The 23,988-nt window shown below is 47.1% G+C and overlaps 1 protein-coding gene across 7 annotated transcripts in view; it reads right to left on the reverse strand.

The window, feature by feature from the left end:
• The window catches only part of Mprip (myosin phosphatase Rho interacting protein), a 125,432-nt gene that overhangs the window by 49,981 nt on the left and 51,463 nt on the right, over positions 1-23,988 (reverse strand). For 6 of the 7 annotated variants that reach the window (XM_052757378.1, XM_052757380.1, XM_052757381.1 and 3 more), the window contains exons 4-5: positions 7,250-7,401; positions 3,489-3,573 (exon numbers count right to left, since the gene is read on the reverse strand). In XM_052757378.1, coding sequence (XP_052613338.1) covers positions 3,489-3,573; positions 7,250-7,401 — 237 coding nt within the window. The remainder of the gene's footprint in view (positions 1-3,488; positions 3,574-7,249; positions 7,402-23,988) is intronic. The other variant, XM_052757379.1, reaches the window with a different exon arrangement.

Genomic DNA, 23,988 nt, shown 5'->3' on the forward strand with positions numbered 1-23,988 from the left:
AAGAGGCCCAGGCTATCTCCTTTACTCCTTCCACCATGTGAGAGAGGACTAGGAAGTGGGCCTTCATCAGACACCACATCTGCTGGCACCTTAGCCTCGCACTTCCTAGTCTCCAGAATTCTGAGAAAAGACAATGTCTATTATTTCAGCACTTCAGTCTGTGACACTTTGTGAATATCATCAGGAATCATGTGAGACACACAACATCCCACTCCAACCTGCACACCCACACCTGTCACAAGCACACCGTGTTCTCATGCACAAGTTGTTCCTTATTGGTACTCCAAGTCATTCCCCAGTTTTCCTAGGGCACACAAGCAATATGGCCCTGAGGAAAAAGGGTTCGTGGGGCAGGCTAAACTCAGTAGACACAGAAATCCAGTTTCTAAGTAATCAGAGAGTTGGACTCTTTAGATGCTGAGCCCAGATGAGGACAGGATGGGAACCCCAGCCATCCTGCAGGACCCACTCTTGTCCTATGCCAACCATTCATTCTGTTGAGGGGTCTGCCAAGAGGATGGTTTCAGTCAGTTACTATCTTGCCACGAAGAGGTGGTGATATATAAATATCCACCTCCCACTGCCATCTGGTCTCATGCCAGAGAATTAGGCCTGACCCACACCTCTGAACCAAAAGGAGCTTGTTCTTTCTCCTTTATAACAATACTCTGTCTTCTAGAGGATAGGTAAAGGTCCCCCATCCTTGGGCAAGATCCTTTCGTTAGGTCTCAAACCCTGGGACAAATGGCTGAGGTACCTATTTAACATATCAAAGGGGACCTGGCTTCTAGGTTCTCCCACATCCCTCAGTCCCTACCAGTTACAGGGCATGGCTGGCCTACCCCACCCCTATGTTAAACTTCCTCAGCCCAGGGGCTAGGTGGCCCTTCTCCCAGAAGCTCTTCCCTATCCAATCCAGCCATTTTGGTTATCCGCCCCTTCTGTACCTTTAGCTGCTGCACCCTGTCCTCATTGTTCCCACCATGGCCCAACTCAGTCTGCTCATGTCTACTCTGGATTCTCCCAGATGTCTCTGCCTCTGGCTGTGCTCTCCCATGTATCTATAATAACCTTTCCTCTGCCATACCTAGGAGCCATGTCCTTTCCTTTTTATTTCTTTATTTTTCATTCACTTTTTCTTCTACGCGGAAGGATGAGAAATCTAATTGGGTGGATGTGGCCACAAAGGGGAGTAGAGGCTCACACTGCACAGAGCTAGCCTGGGTCAGCAAAGGGTGCAGGCACCTAGGTTCACTGCACCATACCTTAGACAGCCAGCTGCCATGTTCATGCTGTTAACACTGTGATGAACCCTGGCTCCTATCATAGGCACTCAGAAGGGCTTCTAGAGCTAAGGAAAAAGGGAGCAAGCTCCCTCTTGAAGGGTACCATTCTCTACTTCTTTGGCATGAAAATGGAACAGAGCTACAGTGAGGAGGACGGGTCCTGCCTCAAAATACAGAGCAGCAGAGACCCTACAGAAACCAAGAATCCTAGGGAAGGACAGGGAATGCTCAACATATCAACATACAGAGCAAGGGCATCGCCCAGGTCTCTGTCAAGGGCTGGGGGAGGGGGGGGGCTAGCAGAGAAGAGAGCCACTCTCCCAAGGTCCATGGGGGCAACAGACCTGGGGAGAGCTGGGGGACTCTTGCTATCATCATGCCTTGGGTGACTCTTGTTTCCCTCTACTCTAGGCCTTCTCTTTAGGAGCATATGTATGATGGCCATCACCTCTTCCATCTAAGTTTCTTCAGGATCAAGCTGAATTTAGCTGGACCTGGCAGAAACCAAGGCTTCTAGTCCTCAGTGGTCTAAACTGAAACTCTTCTAGGCTTGTGGAGGGAGAAAGGTGGAAACAGAGCTTCATGCTCATCTACAGAACCATAAGGGCCACATAAATGTCTCTGGCAGCAGGCTATGTATGTATATGTGGAGTGTACCCAGAGACTTCAATCCAAATGCAGTCCTTGTCTCTCTCCTGAGACCAACCAGAGGTCAGCTGTGGGGAAGGGGAGAGGCAGTGCCCTAACACTGGTAGAAGAGGCTGGGAACTTGGTGTCCTGGTTCTGAGGCATATCCTCAGGGAAGGGACTTCCCTGTTCTGGGATCATAGGGCTCTTTCTACTTGCTAGAGAGTTGGAGCCTGGCCACAGGGCAGCATCATTTGGAAGGGACAAAGTCATGGAGGAGGGGACACATCCAAATTTCTAGCCTGACCCAGGCTGTCTCCTGTACATAGGGAGTTACCTTATTTGGAGGCAGAAGCTCTGTGCTGCAGTGTTTCCAAGGCATCACCATAGAAACAAGGCGTAACCCTAACCACTGTTATTCAGCCAGGACTTTTTCCCCTCAAACCAGGCAGCTTGGGGGATTTGAGCATTAACTGCTGCTCCCTAGCAGAAGGCTCTACTTTCAGTTTCCCGGAAACTGATTGCATGTTTTCATTTCTCTGATTACATGTTTTAATGACTTCTAGTTATAGGGGCATTGCTCTCCAGGGAAGGCTGGCTTAGGTGCCTTTTGGGCGTCCTTGGTAAGTATGAGATGCAGGATGGATGCTGGTCAACGGAAGGTAGGCCTGGGCTGCACCCTCCTAGGAGAAACTGTCCACAGCAGTCCTAGGGATGTGGGGACCCAGACCAGCAGCCTCTGCCTGTCTCACTTCTGCAGTCCAGGGAGCCAGAGTAGCCAGCAAAGACTGCCTGGCCCAGGGCTGCCTCTCTTTGCTTCCACAGGGCTCTGGCTTTATGACACCCAGAAGACCTATCTTGCTCATTCTTAGGACTAGCTTGATTTATCCAATGTAGGCCAGAACCCTGGTGAGGGCAACATTTGGTAGAGAGGGAAACGATGAACACTAAGTACTATAACCACCCTAGCAAATGGCCTTTGCTGGAAATTCAGAATGGTGATTTCACCCTCCAGAGCTCAAGGGTGTGGTGAACACAGTGAGAAAGGGGGCAGAGCCCTTCCTCCAATGAGCCCTGAATACTGGCTAGTAGGAGGGAGGGAATGAGAGAGGGAGGGAGGGAGGGAGGGAGGGAGGGGGGAGGGAAGGACCGGGCCTGCTGAGGCTCTCCCAGCCACCTAGCTCTGATCACAGGAGTCAAGGCAGGGGCCCTCCAGGGCTCACCTTCCCTGCTGCTTAGCCTGCTGTCTGCAGGGCCACTGCTTTCCTTTGGCTGTGGCAGAAGAATAGATCTCTCTGCCCTTCCCAGAGGCTGACAGGATAGGCAGGGGAAGGGACACATGCAATATGCCTGCTGGCCTGAACCTTCCTGAAGACAGTCCAGGGCATTCTAGCAGGCTATTCTGCTCAGTGATTCAAAGAGGATGATATGTGGTCTGGCTCCTAGAGTACAGGCAGGAGGGAGGCGGCGGCATGCAAGCTGTGACCACCTGAGCCCTGGCTAGACCTTTCCCACCCTCTTGCCCTCACTTCTTCCCAGGCCCAGCTCTACTAGGGGACATGCCAACCAGCCTACCTGTGGGGTGGGTGGCTCTACTTTCCGTTTCTTCTTCTGGTTCTGCTTGTTGGTTCTGGGATACACCATGAGCATCTCTAGCCACCTGGGAAGAAGGGAGGAGAAATAGCAGCACCATGTAACTCCCTGGCTTTCAGGGTCCATGACTCCAGGCCTTACTGGGGTGGTAGAGACCTCAATCCCACAGGTGCCCTTTCTGGTCAGACACTGAGCAGGTTACCCCAGACGAGAGTACAGCAGCCAGGAAAAGCACAGGCTGTATCAGCACTAGGCTAGACAATGACCCTTCCACGGCCGCCATGGGCTCAGAGCAAGAAGATTTCTCTATTCTGACAAAGAGGCACGGTCCACCAAAGGCACTATGGAATGCAGTGACATCACTGTCCCATTCCTGACCCTATTCTCAGGACCTAGTCTCAACTTTAAAACCTCTTCCCAGACTTGGATTTAACAAGTGCACAGCCAGACCATGGCAGATAATTAGGGCTATTGGGGCAGACACTGGCCTAAAGGAGAAAACTGGGAGTTATATCAGCAAAGTTCCCATGGTGGGTCACCTCAGGACCCACCTCAGGCTAACCAATCAGACCACTACTCACACAGGAAATGTGCCAGGCATCCCAGGGCTGGACAAGGCCACAGAGGTGCCAAGGCTCCTTCATCAAAGCCTGCATTTTAGAAAGCCATTCTGGGCCAGCAACAGAAAGCATGGAGACAAAAAGAGCTGTGGGCAAAGGTTAGGACCCCAGATCTGGTACTGCCACTACCTAACCAGAGCCCTGGGTACCCTAGCCCCTTGGAGCACATCTCATTTCCGAGACCAGTGGCTAGATGAGAGCATGTTCAGAATTGCAGAAGGACTGTAACATAAAGGATAAGAGGGCTTGCTTCTGAAATCTGGCCTCAGCCATGACCAAGTGGGGTACAGCAGCCAACCACAAGAGAGACAAGGCTCCAAACTTCACAAAACACAAGGGCCCATGCTGGGTCCAGGCCTAGGCAGAGATGGCAGTGGCCACATTCCTATCAGTACCCCTGGAGCAAGAGAAGGGCTCCTTGAGGTGCTTCGATAATTTGGGTTTGCTGCAGGAAGGGAAGGCAAGCATCCCATTGCTTTTTGGAGCAGTCTTAGGAGCTGGTAGCTAGGGAAGCTAAGTTTTGTACAGGGAACTACAGTTGCTACACACAGGACTACTTAGCCCATCTCAATCCATGCCCAGGGATGCACAAGTTGCTAAGAGCACAACCAAAGGCCTACTCTCTCAGGTCACTTCTCCATGGCCCCAAAGAAAGGAAGGAGTTACATCTGGAAGATTAGCAGATGGGCAGGTTTCCCAGTGCATGGAGTCCCTATCCTCCTGCTCCATCCTTTTTTCCAGGAAGACTGGGTCTTGGAACCACTCCGTGTCAGTTGACATTTCTGTCAGATACTTGAGGATTCGTGCCGAAGGGAGTGACTCCTACAACTTCGCTAGAATCCTAGGTCAAAATTACCTTTCCACCAGGGTCCTCAGGTATGTGGGGCATATGGCAAAGGTTGTAGAACCTCCAAAGTGCTCAAAGCCCCCTATGTTCAATCCATTGTCAACACCAAGGAACCTTGACAGGGTGGAGTCATCAAGAGGAGCTGGACTGCTCAGCTACTCAGCTACCTAGGAGCTTGGGAAGTTTTTAAGGAAGAGAAGCCTAGGACTTTTGGTCACTGCTAACGGCCAGAGTTAGTGTTGTCAGGGCTGAGGCATAATGGAGCAGGTCTACATTCCTATTTCTCCCTTCTTCCTCCCACTTAAAACAACACACCAAGGTCTTGCTATGTAGCTCAGACTGTTGGGCTGTTCTGGAACTCCTGACCCTCCTCTTGCCTTAGTATCCCAAATGCTGGAATTGCAGGTGTGTGTTGCCATACCTAGCTACATGTGACTTTGTCAAGGAAGTCCAGTGGGACGTATCCAGCATATTCAGAGGTGTTGGAAATGTTAAGAACAAGAATCCAGTGAGGAGAAGGGGATCAGTTAGTGGACATGAAGTTGGTGGGTACCAAGTTTCTCCAGCTCCAGAGGGCAGAACTAGGTCAGTGAGAATGAGTGGGCTGAGCTGATGGCAGGGCAAGGAGGAAAGCATGCTAGCCTCTGGGTGAGCCAGAGAACAAAAATGAGCCCCGAGCAATCCTCTGGAAAAGGAAGTCACTCCCAGCAAGAAGGAACTGGAGAATGAACCACCCACTTCCTTCAGTCAATCTGAGAGGAAAGGCAGGGAGGAAGGTTGGGTAGATGGTAGATGTCCCTGCTCTCCCCCATCCAGTTTGGTGAAAGTATCTTCTTAGGAACTGGTTTTGATGTAACCAGAGCATGTAGGCCAATGGGGCTTGGAATACACAGATGAAGAGCCACAATAGCCTTGGAGAGGGCATCAAGATTAGAGGAGACAGAAAGTGAGGGTAAAGCACTTGTTCCTGGAACATTTGTGCCATGCCTGACTTCTATGGGTACCAAAGATCCCAGCATGTGTGCAAGGCTAAAGAAGCAGCTCCGTGGGTCAGAAGAGGGGTTTCAGGAATGAGTGGAGAGAAAAAGCTTCAGGTGGCTTGGTGTAACTAGGGCCATGCCACTGACCTACCACATAAGCCGTAGATCCCCGGGAGTACTAGCCCGCATACAGGACTTTGAAGCCACATGCCGCTGGTATCTTGGTCAGTTAATGATCATCAATAACCATGTTTATCATGGTATCAATAACCAATAACCTAGCAGGCTGCCCGTGGTACATGCTGACAGAAGAGACAACAGAGGAGTAACCAAGGAGAGGTGGCTCACAGTGGAGCCAGGACCCCAAGGTAGTTGTCAAAGTGATCAGTCAGTCAGATGCTAAATATCAACTCTCTGAACCACATGGCATCAGTGACCCTGTTCCAGATACTCCCAACTTGTCCTGAGGACCTCAGACTCCCTTTTCAATCCCAAATGCCACTCAGGCCTTCCCTAGATCCAAGACTGGGAGGTGAGGTTCCCCAAGAAGACTCATTGGGGACAGGTGTTCTGGATCAGGCCAGGTAGCACCAGGTGCAGTCAGAAGTACAGAGGGTTGCTCACACCTGACTGCTCCCCTGCTCCCAACCCTCAGATTCCTTGACATAGACCACAGGTTCATTAGAAGCCCTTGAAATCCTTAAATCTGATGTTCTGGGTTAAACTCAGGAAGACACACAAAGCACTTCTCCATACTGTTCCCAGAAGCTTGAAAAGGGGAATTCTTAGTCATCCAGTCCTGGCTGGCTTCCTAAAAAGCTTCACTAGAGATACAACTGATGCTAGAGGAAGGCAATGCTCCCAGTGGCCTTGTACTTGCTTAAACCAGAGGGCTTCATGTCCTCTACCCTGTGCTGCAGCCTGTTCCCTTCGACCCCAAATTGATTTCTTCCAAAGCCTTGACACACCTGTCCTCTTCCAGCCTTATATGATGAATGGGGTTCATCACTGAGGAAATACATGCATGTGAATCACCTGGAGTTTTCAGTGCTACACAGGACATGTTTCTCAAAAGGGCTAATACACAGCCTGAAACAAGAGGACTTATTCTGTCTGAGGGGAAGGCATAAGCAGTACTATGTAGCTGAGTACCCATGAGGCACAGGACGAGAACAGGTGTAGGGGTGGGGGGACGCACCAACCAGTGAAGAATTCTGAGGAAGACCTAGCAGCCCTGGGGTCCGCAGAAATGGGTCAACAAACAGATGGTACCTCCTGTGGCTCTGGGCAACTTACCCACTGATGATCTCCTTGGTCTCTGCCCTAATAAAATGTTCCTTGTCAGGCGTCAGAATGCAGAGGGAGAACTTCTGCCCTGTGCGGGCCTCCCCATCCACCACATCTGTGCACTGGTTCATGTTGATGGTGCCCTGAGGGAGGGTGGTAGGCTGCAAGTACAAAACAAGTCACTCAAAAGGGGTGTCAGGTCCCACAGCCACCAGCAGTACCCAGCCCTCTCCTTCAGTCCTCCGTCCTCACAACATCAAATCCTACCCACCATCCACGGTGGGGCAGGCCAAGCTGGACATTTTTAGAGGACACCCAGCTGGATTTCACCTTCTACCTGGAGAACCGTGTCCTAGCTTGCACTGGAGGAGGGGGCAAGATAGAACAGCTCAGTGAGGACTGCCGGGGAGAACAGGGAGCCAAGATCTAGTCTCAGATCTGTGAGGAAAAGTCTCCGAGACAGCAGATTCAAGAGCAAGGTTTTTTTTTGTTTGTTTGTTTTTTGTTTTTTAAGACAGAAGGAAGCAGGAAGGGTAGAGCTACATCCTTGAACACTAGCTCTGAGGCTGGGAGACAGACTCAAAGGCCCACCTACACCTGCCAGGGCTTTAAGGAGCAGAAACTTCTTGACAGGCAGGGATCAACACATGCACACATGCATAGTTAAGACACCAACATTAAGAACAGAAAACCAAAATCAGAAGAGGAAAGGTTTGAGAGATTTCCATTGAAGTGAAGGGCTGGATGAGAGGACTTCTTAAAAAAGGCCTGGACAGTTAGCCTCCCAATACCCCGCAAACACAGACACTCTGGAAGGCAGACAGGGTGCTATGTATTATATCATGCCAGGTTTATCTATCTATCTGTCTATCTATCTATTATTTTACATCTATCTATCTATCTATCTATCTATCTATCTATCTATCTATCTACCTATCTATCTATTATTGTACATTGCCAGATTCCATAGGGAACCACTGTCAGTCTGCTCCCAAAGCCGCAGGTGGGCAGGCTCTGGGGCAGACAGCAACTTCTCACCTGGTTACCCAAGGCCTACTACTTGATAGGTTTCCTTTCTTAGCACTAAGTGTTTGGAGCAGCAGCTGGATACTTCTGGTTGGCTTGCTTCCCTCTGTAGCTCTATGAATCCATTTTTACCAACATCTTGTTGACTGAGGATGAGGGTGGAGCCTTGTCTGAGGGTATGAGGCCTGGTACCCACACTGAGCTCAGAACTACCACCCCATGAGTTTTACCTGTCAAGTGCCTTTTAGGCAGGTCTTCTGTAGGCCCTTTCCAGCTAAGGTCATCAGAATGATCCAAGGGTTTCTAACTTGCTTGATGCAGAATCAGAGATGGGGGGGGGGGGGGCGGCAGGGACACAGCACCAGAATAGAGGGCTCTCACCCACACAAGGCCCATGATAGTTTTCTTCCCCATGGCTAAAAGTTGGACCCCCTAACTGGTGAGCCTTTGAGCTCAAGAGCACATACCCTGGGGAAGGGTATATTAAGAAGGCCAAGCCCAGCTTTGCAGCAGAGGCAGTCCTGCAACCCAGAAGCAGGGCTTCTGGAGGAGCAGTGGACAGAGACAGTAGTCTAATACCCAGTCTTGCCCTGACCCAGAGTCTGGTCACTTTCTGCATGGGGAGACCCAGGACAAGATCCTAATTTCCCTTCTTTCCAGTGTTAGTCCCTTCTAGTCCATGTAAGTTTTAATCACAGGCCCTCTCCAGTATGCCTCATAAACCTGCTTTGGGTAAGCTGTCCTCTAAGAATTCTTCATCCCTGGACAAGGCACATCTTATCTCTGAGACAAAAGGGAAAACTAGTGCTATGGGTATTGGGAGGACAGAATGACATAAACTGTGCAGAGTCAAGAGTGATCGGATGCTAGGACTGCAAAAGGTGCCTCTTCTCCCTACTGCTGGAACTCCATCCAATCCTTGGGATTAAAACACTGACAGTCAAGGCCAGACACGGTGGCGCACGCCTTTAATCCCAGCACTGGGCAGGCAGAGGCAGGTGGTTCTTTGTGAGTTGGAGGCCGGCCTGGTCTACAAAGCAATTTCTAGGACAGCCCGGGCTATTACACAGAGAAACCCTGTCTCAAAAAACAAAATAACAACACAGCAATGGCCATTACGGACTTCAGACCTATGTCAATAGATTATGAAATATGAAAACATATCAAGCAAAAAGGTGAGTTAAGTGGAGATGATAAAACATATCAACAAAAATTCCATTATTCCCTTCTCAAGATACTGGCCACCAGGCCATTCAAGGATTCAGTGTCACCAAACTGCTCAGGTCCTACAGCCCTACTCTTCCCTCTTGCACTGCAACGCTCTGTACCAGACACTTGACCATGAGCCAAAGACCTGCTTACAGCTAAGTGCAGCCATGGTCTCACCTTTCAACCTCTCTACTCCCAGGCCTCAGCTCTGTTTCCTTTATAAAGGGTTACAAAATGGTCAGCAGAAGGCAAAGGCAGCCAGGTAGGCACGTATGTTGGTGCACATCTGTAATCCCAGCAGAGGCAGGGGCAAGAGGACTGCCAAAAGTCTGAGGCCAACCAGGCTAGCCAGGGCTAACAGAAAAACATAAACTAGGCCAGGACAGGAGGAAAGTAGCAATTTCACTTTTAACTAGTATCTCTGATGCCCCCACTGCCCCACTACTTACCATAAGGGGAGCATTACTGGATCCTGTCACACCCACAAGAAACAACAATCAGGAAATACTACAGAAGGAAGTGGTAACTATGGCTCTAGAGCCCAATCCACTCACAGGGCTTCTAATGAGATAGGAAGAAATTGTTCCAAAACTGAATTATCTCATTCATAGCTAATTTCTCTTTAATGCAGCTTTACTGAGACATAATTTATATCACACAACTTACCTATTTACAGAACATAGTTCAATGGCTATTCAGCATTTACAGAACTGTACACTACTCACTCCTACAAACCTCAGGCCATTAGCCGTCATTTTCCTCTGTCCCCCTCCAACTACTCCCTGCCTCTGAAGAGTTACTCATCCACTACGTTATGCAAACGGAATCATGTGGCATGTAGCCCTTTGTGTCTGGAAGCTCCTTCCTTCACCACACTCTGAAGGTTCAACACAGTACCTTTTGTCCTGGCTGAATAGCAATCTACCATGTAGATGCGCCCCATTTTGTTTTCTCACTCTACCACTGATAGACTCATGGGTTGTTTCCACTTGGGACTGTTGTGAACAATACTGCTGTGAATACTCACGTTCTTATGTTTGAATGGCCACATACCTTCACTGCTCTCAGGTGGATAGCTAGATGTAGTACTGCCGGACCAAATGGAAACTGTATGTTTCACTCTTTCAAATGTGACAGACTATTTCCTGAAGTGGCTGAATCACTTGACTATCAGCTGTGAAAAGGTCTGAACTATACAAACACACAAAAACCTCCCTCTAACTGCCTGGGTGTGGTGTGCCACAGCATGCATGGGTGTCAGACCTTCCCTGCCACCTTGTTTGAGACCAGTCTCTACTGACCAAGGAGAGCTGACACTCAAGTTTCCCACCTCATCCTTGGAGTGCTAGATGTGTACCACCACGCCCAGTTTCGTGTGGATCTGGGGATCTGAACTCAAGCCCTCACACTTGGGGGGGCAAGTGCTCCATCCACTGGACCATCTTCTTCACATCAACTTTCCCCTCTTTAACTGGTCTTCTTTTTAATGGGAGTAACATAAATGAAATCCTTATAAAGGTATTATGATGAAAGCTATTTTCCTTTTTAAAATTTTTACATTGATTTATTTAGTACATATGTGTGTGTGTGTGTGTGTGTGTGTGTGTGTGTGTGTGTGTGTGTATGTGCGCGCGCCCGTGCACGCACACCCGGGCCACAGCACATGTGTGGAGGCCAGAGAACAAACTTCAGGAGTTGGCTCTCTCCTTCTACCATGGGATCGAACTCAGGTTTACCCCATTTGAGCCCTTGTGGCTCTTCCTTTTTTTTTATTTATTTGTTTTTGTTTGTTTTTTGTTTTTTTTGAGACAGGGTATAGTTTTGGTGCCTGTCCTGGATCTTGCTGTGGGATGGTCTGTATGTGCTCTGATTGGTCAATAAATAAAACACTGATTGGCCAGTGGCCAGGCAGGAAGTATAGGCGGGACTAACAGAGAGAAGAATTGAGAGAACAGATAGGAAGGAGTGGGGGGTGGGGGGAGACTGCCAGCCGCCACCATGACAAGCAGCATGTGAAGATGCCGGTAAGCCACGAGCCAAATCTATATATATATAAATATAGATTTATAAAAATGGATTAATTTAAGATATAAGAACAGTTAGCAAGAAGCCTGCCACAGCCATACATTTTGTAAGCAATATAAGTCTCTGTGTTAACTTGGTTGGGTCTGAGTGGCTGTGGCACTGGCGGGTGACAGAGATTTGTCCTGACTGTGGGCCAGGCAGGAAAACTCTAGCTACAGGATCTCACTCTGTAGACCAGGCTGCCTCTACCTCCTGGGTGTTGGGATTAGAGGCATGAGCCACCACCGCCCGGCGTTCTTCCTTTTATTTTTAAAATCAGTTTACAAAATCGTAGGTTTCCATCTGAGTTTTGCCACCTATGCCATTTTGCTGATTCTCATTCCCAGGCAGCCCTCTCCCTGCTCCACCAGCAACGTGCCCACCTGCCCCTAGGATTCCTCCTCCTACTTTGCTCTATTGTTTTCCCCATCCTTCCTTCCCACTTAGAGATTTGTTTTTCCCCTAGTCCTATGTGCCCTTTCTAGTTTCCCGGCTTTTGCCCACATTTCTCCCACATGAATACACATATTTAACAGCCAGAGCTGAGAATCTGTACATAGGAAAGAATCTTGTGGGATCTGCCTTTTTGAGCAGGGATTATCTCATTTAAGTTTTTCAGTTCCATCCTTTTTTCCTGAAAATTTAATAATCTCATTTTCCTTATTGCTCAATAAAATTCTATTGTATACGTGTATCACAACTATTCTGAGACTTCATCTTACTCTGGTGAGAATGATAATCAAGAAAAAGGCAGTAAGTACTGGTGAGGGTATGGGGAAAGAGAAACTCTTCTTATCCAGTGTTGGGAGTATAGGTGAGTGCAGCCACTCCAGAAATGTGGAGGCTTCTCAAAAAACTAACAACAGAACTCCCTTATGATCCAGTTATCCCACTCCTAGGGAGGTGCCCAAAGAATGTCTTCTACTAAAGGGACATCTGCACGTCCCTATTTATCCCTGAATCAGCTGAGATGACTGGCCTTAACTTTTTGTTTTTTTTGAGACAGGGTTCTCTGTGCAGCCCTGGCTGTCCTGGAACTCACTCTGTAGACCAAGTTGGTCTCGAACTCACAGAGATCCGCCTGCCTCTGCCTCCTGAGTGCTGGGATTAAAGGCGTGCACCACCACATGCACCGCCTGGCACAGCCAGTAGAGCCAGGTGGATCTCTGTGAGTTCAAGGCCAGCCTGGGCTACCAAGTGAGTCCCAGGAAAGGCGCAAAGCTACACAGAGAAACCCTGTCTCGAAAAACCAAAAATAAATAAATAAATAAATAAATAAATAAATAAATAAATAAATAAAGGCATGCACCACCACATGCACCGCCTGGCACAGCCAGTATTCTTAACCACTGAGCCATCTCTCTAACCCCCAGGATAGGTCTTTCAAAAACACCCGACTGAGACCCATAGAAAACACCACTTCTACTTAGTTATGGGCATATATACATACAAGTGCACACATTCAATGTACAATGAAACATTACAAATCAATATTTTTACTTTAAAATGTTACTTGGTTACTTTTTTATTATATTTATTTATTACGTGTATATATTGCACATTTCTGTGGGTGTGCTCATGACACAGTGCAATTTTGGAGGTCAGAGAACAACTTAAAGAGAGTCAACTCTCTCCTTCTACAATGTAGATCCTGGGGATTGAACTCAGGCTGTGAGGACTGGTGACAGGCACCTTTACCCACTGAGACATCTTTATATGAAAAAGTCCAAAGGCTTTATAGGTTGGTACAGAAATGACCCAGGGCTTCCAGGGGGCATTGTTAGACTACCTAAATTTATTTTGCAAGAATGAGAGAATAAGGCAGAGCCAGGCGGATCTCTGTGAGTTCGAGGCCAGCCTGGGCTACCAAGTGAGTCCCAGGAAAGGCGCAAAGCTACACAGAGAAACCCTGTCTCGAAAAACCAAAAAAAAAAAAAAAAAAAAAAAAAAAGAATGAGAGAATAGAACATGGACCTTTGTCACACACTGCCAAGCCCAAGAAGTTCCTTCTCACATCTGCTATGCCAGCCCAATCCTGTTAGAGTTGCTGATGAGGCAGCAAGACACTTGGATCCTAGTAAGTAGCCAAAGGATCTTCCCTTAGGAAGCCTGCCCCACCCAGCCAATGCCCACTTTACTCCTAAAGCTGAGGCTAGAAGAACTGACACCTTCACCCACCTGACCACCTCCACAAGAACCACGTGCTTGCTATTATCATATGTGACAACAACCCACTACTTAAGAGCAAAAGTGGCTTTGATGTGGTGGCCTAGGCCTGCTATCCTCGCACTCAGAGTTAAAGCAAAATAACAGCAAGTCCAAGGCCAAGTCACCAGGACTTGTCAAAACAAACAGCAGCCATTAAAACATACTACGCCAGACACGGGAGGCAAGGGTAAGAGGATCATGAGTTCACAGGTAGCTTGGGCTAGATGTCAAGACCCTGTCTCCAAAGGGAGAGGGGAAAATGCAAAACCAATCATCCTTTTTAGAAGACCAACGGTTAAGCTCCAGCTTGGACTTGACAATTTCTTAGATGTGATACCAAAAGCACAGGCAAAAAGACAACAACAACAACAACCACCACCCACAAAATGGACTCCATCAAAATTAACAAACCACAGAACCAAAACCATAGAAAGGGCAACTGCGAGAGAGGGAAGAAACACTTTGTGAACAACACAGCGGCCAAAGTCAAACATCCAGGATGTACAAAGGACTAAAAGCCAGGAGCAAGAACACAACAGTTAAGAACCGGGCACATTTGAACAGCCATTATTCTAAAGACATGTGCCTGATAAGCCCATGAAAATACGTTCAACATCATGAATCATCAAGGAAACACAAATAAAATCTCTAGTAGAAGACACCACATCACAACATACTGGGATGACAATAGAATAAAGGGGGGATGGACAGATAACAACAAATGCTGATGGAGAACTGGAACCTTCTCACATCACTTACAGTAATATATAATGGTGCAGTTGCTGTGGGAAAGAGTTATGGAGATTCCTCAACAATTAATTAAGCATAGAGGGCTAAAGAAATCAATCAGTGATGAACGCTTGACTAACATAAACAAAGCCCTGTGCCCCATCCACAGTAGCACATAAAATCAGGCACAGGTGGAACATGCCTATAACGCAAGCACTTCACTCCATGTCTACCACAGCATTGTTACAGCAGTAGAGAAGCAGAAGCAAGGCTACTGCCCACAGATGAATGGACGGGAAACAAGATGTAGACCATGCATACACTGGAGTGTGTAGTCATGAAATGGGATAAAGTTCTGACAGGTGTTAAAATCGGAATAAATCCTGAGTGAAGTCAGCTAGTCACAAAATGACACACACTGTCATTATACTTAAATGAGGGGCTTAGTAAGTCAGATTCATAGAAACTTTAAGTAGAACGGGAATGGCTAAGGGCTAAGGGCTACGGGAGAAGAATAGTGTGTTAGTATTTGATGGTGTCTGTTTCCATTTGGAAAAAGGTCTGGAGCACATGGTAGTGATGGCTGCACAGCAGTCTGAGCATACTCAGTGCCATAGAACTAGCAAGTAAGAACAGCTCAAGTGTTAACTTTTGTGATGCATATTTGGACCGATGGATGGATGGACACAGCCCAGACCAATTCAGAGTCCCAAGGTGGAAAACAACAATAAACACAGTTGGAGCAGAAACAGGGTAAGAAGTGTGCCTTGCTGCTATCACACCCTTCTGTGGAAGTGGCAGTTCTGCAGATACAGCTGGACAGAGCGATGTGAAATCTAGTCAACTCTGGTTCTAGTTGGTGGCCTTGCAGAGCCTTTTCAGTAGATTCAGAATACAGGCTGTCACAACTGGGCATGGCCTTGCCCTTCCACCAACCCTTACTTCTAGGGGCAAGCAGCAGCAGCTGACACATGAACCACCATTTCTGGATTGTAGTAATCCCAGGTCAAACCACATACAAATTTGCCCTGAGGCCTGAGTCTTCCAACACAGCCTGGATCACAGACATCAGCATGCAGCCTATTTCCTGGGGTGAGATGCCAAAGTTCTTAACACAACCCTGAAGAAATCCATCTCCTTCCCACCAGCAGAACAACATAGCCTCTGGCTGCAAAGATGGCCCTTGTCACATGGTATTAAGGAGCTGGCCTTTTATATATGGATTAAATGAATGGCTATCTGTCTGAATGTCACTTGCAGCTAGCTAGTGGCCTGTTCCCATGTCACTAACGCTGAAAGGATCTACTAGATGCAGTGCCAGGAGCCATAGTAAGGAGTGAGCCACAGCACCTGCCATAGGCTGCACAGTGCAGAGGAGAAGAGGGCACACACAGCTGAATTAAGTGTTAGGACAAAGGTATGAATACAGCCATGGAGGCAAAGAGGCCAGACATGAGGAGGCCAAGAGTCTTCAGGATGCAGCAAGTGACATAGAGGCTAGATCAGTCTATGAAGTCCTATGAAGAGGTAGGCTCCAAGAGCAGGAGAGCAGAGGGACAGATGAGCAAGTTCACCAAGGCCCTTTCCATAAACATGTATCTCTGTAACTGTGAAGTAGCATCGTCTCCACTATAGGTAAAGAAAGTCCCCGGGAGAAGTAAAGCAGTATGCCACGGGTGATGCTGGCAACTAGTGCCAGGAGCATAGTAATAAACCGGACGACAAAAGCTCTGACTCCCTGAGGCTGAACTGGGAGACGAGTCAGGCAGATCACACAGACAGACCACGAATGGAAGAGGCGAAGCCTCAATAAGGACTGTTACAGGAGAGGGAGGGACGGTCTGGTCTATTACGTGTTCTTGGACTAAGCCTCCCAAGCAAGCAGAACAGGGTCAGGAGGGAGCAGCATAAGCTGAAGAGAATGAGCAGCCACAGCAGGACTCTCACCTAAGCTTGGAGAAGCAGGAAGATAGGAAGGTAGGTCATGCAGGCAGTCAAGAACCAGCATGCTCCACACAAAACTAGCAGAGGACTCATCCACCTCAGTTCTGCAGCTCTGTCCTGTGCTGCCCTGATGTGACAAGGATGGACAAGGAGGGCAGCTCACATCCTGCCCCACTGGCACATGTGCTTCTCTTGAGCCACCCACAGCCAGGCCTCCCATGACATAAGCAGAAGAGGTCCTAGTGTGTGCATTTCCCTCTACGGTGTTCCTCCTGCAGTCTAGGCCCCATTCCGCCCCTGACAGTCCTTTAAGGAGCCTCTTTTTCTAGCCTACGCTAGCAGCTGAGTCTAGGGTAACCTCTCTTCCCCAGAGTCTCTGGTACTTTTTTTTCCTTTTTATTACTATGTCTAAACTTTTAAAGGTTGTAATGATCATACAGAATTTCTACATACTCATTACCCAGGTGGCTCTGTTATCAACATCTTTCACCAGGTGCAGTTGTTAGGAATAGCCAACCAATACTGACACCAAATCAATAGAAGCTCATGCTGTTTGAGTCTTCTGAGTATTCTCTTAGTGTTCTTTTTCTGTTCTAAGGCCATAGCACACTATATTGTCATGGAACCTTAGGCTTCTCTTGGCTGTGATGGTTTCTCAAACTTTCCTTATTTTTCAGCAAGTGCTAGCCATATATTTTGAGAATATAATTCAATTTGGGTATATTTGCTTTTCTCGGTTTTTGTTTGTTTGTTTGTTTGTTTTGCTTTGTTTTTTGGTTTTTCGAGGCAGGGTTTCTCTGTGTAGCTTTGAGCCTTTCCTGGATCTCGCACTGTAGACCAGGCTAGCCTCGAACTCACAAAGATCCGCCTGCCTCTGCCTCCCAAGTGCTGGGATTAAAGGCGTGTGCCACCACTGCCCGGCTGTTTTTCTCATGGCTAGACTGTGGTTTTGGATCTTAAGAAGGAAAGCCAATGAGGTAGAGCACATCTTTCATTCCACCTGATCAGGGTGTAGGACTTCTCACTGATGTTAGTGTTGATCCCCAGTGCCTACTGGGTATGTCTTGTGATAAACCATAGCCCAGATCCAGAAGAAAATCACTACATACTACATAGTCTGCTTGATGAGGGGGGAGTGATGATGCTCCCTATAAAAGGAGAGAATCTGCATGGATTGTTTGAAAGTCTTTTGCACAGTTTTTCTTTCCTCTTTTCCTCTATTTGTTTATTTCTTTATCAATCATCAACTTATATCTGCACAGATTTGTCGATATTTAACTTATACCTGGATTATAATCAAATGCTAAATTATTCATTTTGTTGCTCACATTTGGCTTTGGCTGCAGGAGCTTTTCCTGTGGCTCCTGTGTGATATCAGAGTACTTCCTCACTCCAAAGGACAAGCTCCAGGTTGATCTAGTACAACCTCTGCCTAGCTCTAGATCAGTCCCTTATCCAGAAGCCAGAGGCCTTTCCTGGAGAGTGACATTAAAACCCCCCAGGCAAGTGGTGGGTATTCTCATTGCTCATAGGGTATCATGGCATTTAGGCTTCTTAGCTGCCCATGAAGGAAATGTACATGCTGCTGGAATTCAAGCACAATCCTATTTGTTACTCTCTGTCTCTCTGATGATGTCTGTGCCTGGCTAAGCACACTACACCACTACTGCATGGCCTAGCTTTCTCCCATCAGCTCCAACAGAACTTTTCATCAACCACTATCCATTTACTTATAAAACTGTTCAGGCCAGTCCATGTGCATGGAGGTGTACCTCTGTACGAAAGAACTACTCTCCACAGGTACCACACTCATGATTGCTCCTGCTTTGGAGCCTCCAGGTGCTATTCATTTCCAAAGCACATCTCTAGTTATATCACCATCCAGAATCTCCTCCAGTGAACAACCAAAGGGCCTGCCACTGTCCCTGTATGTCTAAGAGCTCAAAGGGGCATGGGAGTATCACTGGGTAAAAACTGGTACCTTTTAGTATGAGTTTTTGAGACCTTCCCAAAGACATCTGGATGAAAAACAAAAACAGGAGAGTAACAAGCGAAATGAATTAGTGAGTTCTTCTATTACTGTGACAAAATACCTGAGAAAATCTACTTGGAGGAGGAAATTTTTATTTTGATTCATGGGTCACAAATTCAAGGGTTTCAATATATGGTTTGCTAGCTCAATTGCTTGAAGTGAGGCAAAACATCATGGTGCCATGGAAAGAGGAAATGACTGACTGGGGCACGGGGTGAGCAAAGGACCTGCTCCCTTCAACTAGATCCTATACTTTTAAAATTTCTATCAACTCCAAGAGACTATCAAATTATGAACTCAGTAATAGGTGAATCCATGTTATCAACCAAGCACTTAGCACCTGGCCTTTGGTGAGGCATTTTAGATTCAAACTATACTGTGCTGTCTCAAGATTGGGGTAGGAGGGAAAACTGATTGGAGGGAGGCAGAGGCTGGCTGGCATCCCAAGCCTGGAGAAGACAGTTTACTAAAATCAAGCTATATGCACAAGTCTCAGCATTTGCTGAATGATAGAATCAGCCAAAACTGAAAACAAAAGCCTCACGATCAGAGACTGCTTCCTATTTCCTAGGTTAGGACTGGGCCATCAGGAGGGTGAAAGCCTCCTATGGTGCTTCTGGCACCCAGCTGAGGCTAGAGCCACTGCCTCAGAACTTTTGAGAACCTGGCCTCTGTAGAGACTCACAGAGGTTTCCTATTGAGAACTTACTCAGGGTCCGAGAATCTGAGCTTGCTTTACCCAGAAGGGCTGCATAAGGGGATGATTTGACCACGGGCGTGGTTATCAGGTGTTTGGAAGAGTCTACACTTGGCTGTGCGGTGTGCTTTGATCTTGCAAGGGGGAGGTCTTTCGCCCCGCCCCTTGGCATTGTTATAAAAAGCCCTTTTGAAGAAGCAGAAGGGACAGCTGGTTTTTTTTTTTTTTTGGTTTTTCGAGACAGGGTTTCTCTGTGTAGCTTTGCGCCTTTCCTGGAACTCACTTGGTAGACCAGGCTGGCCTCGAACTCACAGAGATCCGCCTGGCTCTGCCTCCCAAGTGCTGGGATTAAAGGCGTGCGCCACCACCGCCCGGCCGGGACAGCTGGGTTTTGATCCAGGTCCTCCCTAAAGCTATCCTGTGTTTCTGTCTTTCTCCTCTTCGCTATCTTTCTATCTAAAAGTTTCTTGTCCCTCTCTCCTCCTCATAGGAACTCTCTTAAAAGGTGGGAGCTGGCCTCCCACAGGCCTCTCCTTGCTACCACAGCAGGCTCGCTCTTAGGCTGGCCACCCAGCTGTCTGGAGTCACTCACAGCTTTTGGCTGGGCCCAAGATGACCTGACAAAAGCGAAAATGGGTTGAGAATTTGAGACAGAACACAGCTGCGCAGAGCTGACAGGTTGTGGATGATGAAAGGGCTTGGACCAGCACCCCTAAACCACCTGCCAGTCACAACAACAACAACAAAAATGAAGCTTGAAGTTGAGGAATTGGGGAAGGAGGAGTACAGGTATGGTATCTTTCTTGAAGCAGGCACGACACCACTTAGTGAAGAAACAGGAAGAGACAACAAGCGTGCCAGGCAACTGTTCCATCGATAGACAGGACAGCAGTCCCTTTCAGAGATGTGCAACAGAAGTGATGTGGCCAGAACTGTGTGCGATGACAGGGCACAACGTCTGGAAATGGTGTACCTTTGGCAGCCCCTCAGTAACAAGGATACCTAACTGAAGACTAGGCTCTGAGCAATGGGGCTGGAGCCTTAGGTTCTGCTTAGTGCAAGAAGCTGGCTGACATAGATCATTTGTAGACCAGTACACCTCCTAGCTCACAAAAACTCTTCCCTGCCAATCACTAAGACTATGGGCCACAGGCTGACCTTTGACAGGCCAACCTCGGAGAAGGCTTAGCTGGAGCTATATAAGATAAAAGCCCAAAGGCATTCAAATACCCTTTGAAAATTCCCCAAATTTCAAAGTAACTAGAAAGTGAGGAACTCAAGATCAAGCTCAAAATACATCAGGAATCACAGGCCTTTCAGGCCCAACCTGGTCAAAGACAGAAAGAGGACACAGTAAGGAGATGAGGATGGCCAGGGCCTGGGTAGCAAGTCCACCAGAATACAGCCAGGCTATGCTCTGTTAACTCTGTCCTTTGCCCATGGAATAACACATACTAGGGAAACCTGATAGGAAACTCACATTCTCTCACCCACTTACTTGCTCAGTAAACAATGGAATGATGGGTACCTTATACTGTATCCAGACTGGCAGGGGTTGAGGAACATGACATTAGAATACTGTCCCACCTAGATAAACCATCTGGAGGCTTCCAGCTTTGTACTGGCTCTTGAGGCCTGCTCTGCTGGAAATGTCACTTAGTGCCTAATCATGAGTATACTTTTTTCAATCTATCAGTTCAGTAAATGTTTCTAGGCTAGGAACATGTGCACATCTGTCATTCAGGTGTGGGAGGCTGAGGCAGGACTGTGAGTTAAAGGTCAGTCTAGGTTATACAGTGAAACTGTCACAAAACTTTTAAAAAGTAAAAGGGCTGGCTGGGTATGTGGCTCTGCCTAGTACATGTAAAGCCCTGAGTTTAATCCCCAGTACTGTAAAAATAAGTAAAAAAAAAAAAAAAAAAAAAAAAAATTCTAGAATTTGTTTTGCTGTTTTTCAAGACAAAGTTTCTCTGTATAACAGCCCTGGCTGTCCTAGAACTTGCTTTGTAGACCAGGCTGGCTTCGAATTCACAAAGATCTATCTGCCTCTGCCTCCCTAGTTCTGGGATTAAAGGCATGCGCCACCACATCTTGGCTTGTGTATGTTAGAATTCTTTTTGTTTTGTTTTTAAAACAAACATTTCTAAAAGGCCTCAGGAGTCCTATATGCTATGAGAATGTCTGTTTTAAAGATTAAAACACTAAAAGTGAACTGAAAGGAAGTCCTGCCCAGTCCACAGAGTTAGTAGCACTGTGTCCCTAGGGCAACCTCACATTCAGTATTTTTTCCTTGTAGAGTTTCAAATGACCAGAAATTGAGTCTCTCATGCCTGAGCCTCCAACACAGCTACAAACAAGGGATTGTCCTCCCCTGCTTTTTGCTCCCTGAGTAGGCCTCGCTCAGGAGCAGGTGCCCACACCTACAGAGGGGAGACACTCTTGACACAACAAGGTTGCTGTGGTTACCATGTGCCACAGTATCCCCTCTCAGAGCCAAGAGCAACCCAAACTGAGCAAGTTTCCCTTAAGGGAAACTAACAAGTGCTACAGTGGGTCCCAGGCTAGGCTTAGGGAAATGCTGCTGCTTATGTGGGCAAAGATTCAGCTCAGCAAAACTTCATGGCCACCTGTGTGGTACCACACCTGATGCGTTTTACAATGTACACCCAGAAAGTGCTGCTCATGTGTAACATGCCAGGCACAGATAACCATGGAGATGTAACACAGCACCATGGCTGTGGGGGCTGTCCCTCTGCTCTCTGGACCTCAGTTTCTCTTATCTATAAGGTGAGTATACGAGGCCTATTGATGTGAATGTCTATAACACAACAAACGTTGTATGACTATCAGGTAAATAAATAAATAAATAAATAAATAAATAAATAAATAAATAATACAGTCTTCAGTAGCATCTAGGTTTCTTCAAGAAGAAACAGGATCACAGAGGTTAAAAAGCCTGCTCAGTCACCAGGAAAATGTAAATGAGAACCACAGTGAGAGCCAACTGACACAGGCTGAACACATTCAACAAGAATATGCCTAGACAAGGCCTTCATACTTTGCTGGTCAGAATGAGAACTGAGGTAGTCACTGTGGGAAAGTGTAGTGGCTCTTTCAAAGGCTAAATACAATGACCCTATGACCCAACAGCACCACTGTTAGACACACATTCAATAAAATAGAAAAACATGTCCACACACAAGTCTGTCATGTGACTGCTCACAATAGCCTGATTTATAGGTGCCTGAGGGTGGGATCACAGATATCCATCAACAGATGACTAGATAAGCAAAACATGGGACATCTACACAATGGACTATTTTTCAGCATTAAAAATAAGTTTTAGTTAGGCATGGTAACACATGCCTTTAATTGCTGCATTTGGAAGGCAGAAGCAGATAGAAGAGCTCTATGAGGTAGGCCAACGTGGTCTACAGATTGAGCTTTAGGCCAGTCAGACTTTAAAAAAAGGGGAAAAAAAAAAAAAAAAAGCTGAGACCGAGGGAGAACGAGGAGTTGACTACTAAAGGCACAGGGTTTTCTTTGTGATGATGAAAGGTTTTTAAATTGGCCACAATGGCAGTTACAAATATACTACTTGTCTATATACTAAAACATCATGTACCTAATACAATGGCTGAAAGGCTTTCCTTCTATAGGAAAGTATCCTTTTTCTCAGCAGAGTTATCTACTTCCTGGGGATAGAAGGTCCTCCTACTTGCTAGGTGCTGAAACTCAGCAGATGCTTAGAGACTTCTCAATAAATTACAAAAAGGAGCTTCCTCTCTATTCAAGAAGTCAAAGCCCTCTTGGTATTCCTTTCACAGACCTGTGAGAATGCTTGCCATACACAGGTGGTTTAAAACAACACAACAGACAGAATGGTCCAGTGAGACCCACTTAAAGGACAGAGATAGGAAGGAGATGAAGAACAGCATTGTGGTATAGCACAAACTTCAACCTTTTCTATGAAAAGAGAGAAGGCTAGGCTGAGGATGAAAGCAAGAAGTAAGATGGGCAATAAACCCTGGTGAGTCTCCAATTGAGCAGCTTACAGGCTCCCACTAACCACAGGCAGAGCACCCAAATACCCATGAGAGACCACACCACAGCCTGAGCATCTTTCTAAGCAGTGTGGCCAGGACTCAGGGTAGGGTAGGGCCAGTGACAAGCTATCAGGTATACAAGCTAGTGAGACTAGCAAGACACCAAGTGTGGTCTCCGTAGTACCACACTAGTGAGATGAGTGAGGCGACAACTATGGCCTTCTTCCCAGCACCACATTACTAAGACCGGTAAGGGAAGCATAGAGTGGCCTCCTCCCTAGCATTATACTTGCCAGAAATTTTATACATTTTATACGAGGTTTCTTTCAAAAGTGTATCCAGTTCACCCTTAAAGACACCACAGCTAGCCGGGCGGTGGTGGCGCACGCCTTTAATCCCAGCACTCGGGAGGCAGAGCCAGGCGGATCTCTGTGAGTTCGAGGCCAGCCTGGGCTACCAAGTGAGTTCCAGGAAAGGCGCAAAGCTACACAGAGAAACCCTGTCTCGAAAAACCAAAAAAAAAAAAAAGAAAAAAAAAAAAAAAAGACACCACAGCTACCCGAAGTATATGACCAACTCATAGCCCATGATCTGCTCAATCACACCTCCCTCCAGGAAGATGAAACCTGAGGGATGGAAAAGGTGTTGAGGCCCTATCTGGAGGTAACATGACAGCCTCCTAGCCTATGAACAGAGCTGAGTTATTGACTTGTATCACTCCAACTACATTTGCTCAGTACACAGTATCAAGTGTGGACAGTATCAATTCAGACACACAGAAGATGGAAATGGC

The sequence above is a fragment of the Peromyscus californicus genome, unplaced genomic scaffold (assembly GCF_007827085.1).
Source record: "Peromyscus californicus insignis strain IS unplaced genomic scaffold, ASM782708v3 Scaffold_3__1_contigs__length_106647218, whole genome shotgun sequence".
NCBI classification, from domain to species: Eukaryota; Metazoa; Chordata; class Mammalia; order Rodentia; family Cricetidae; genus Peromyscus; species Peromyscus californicus.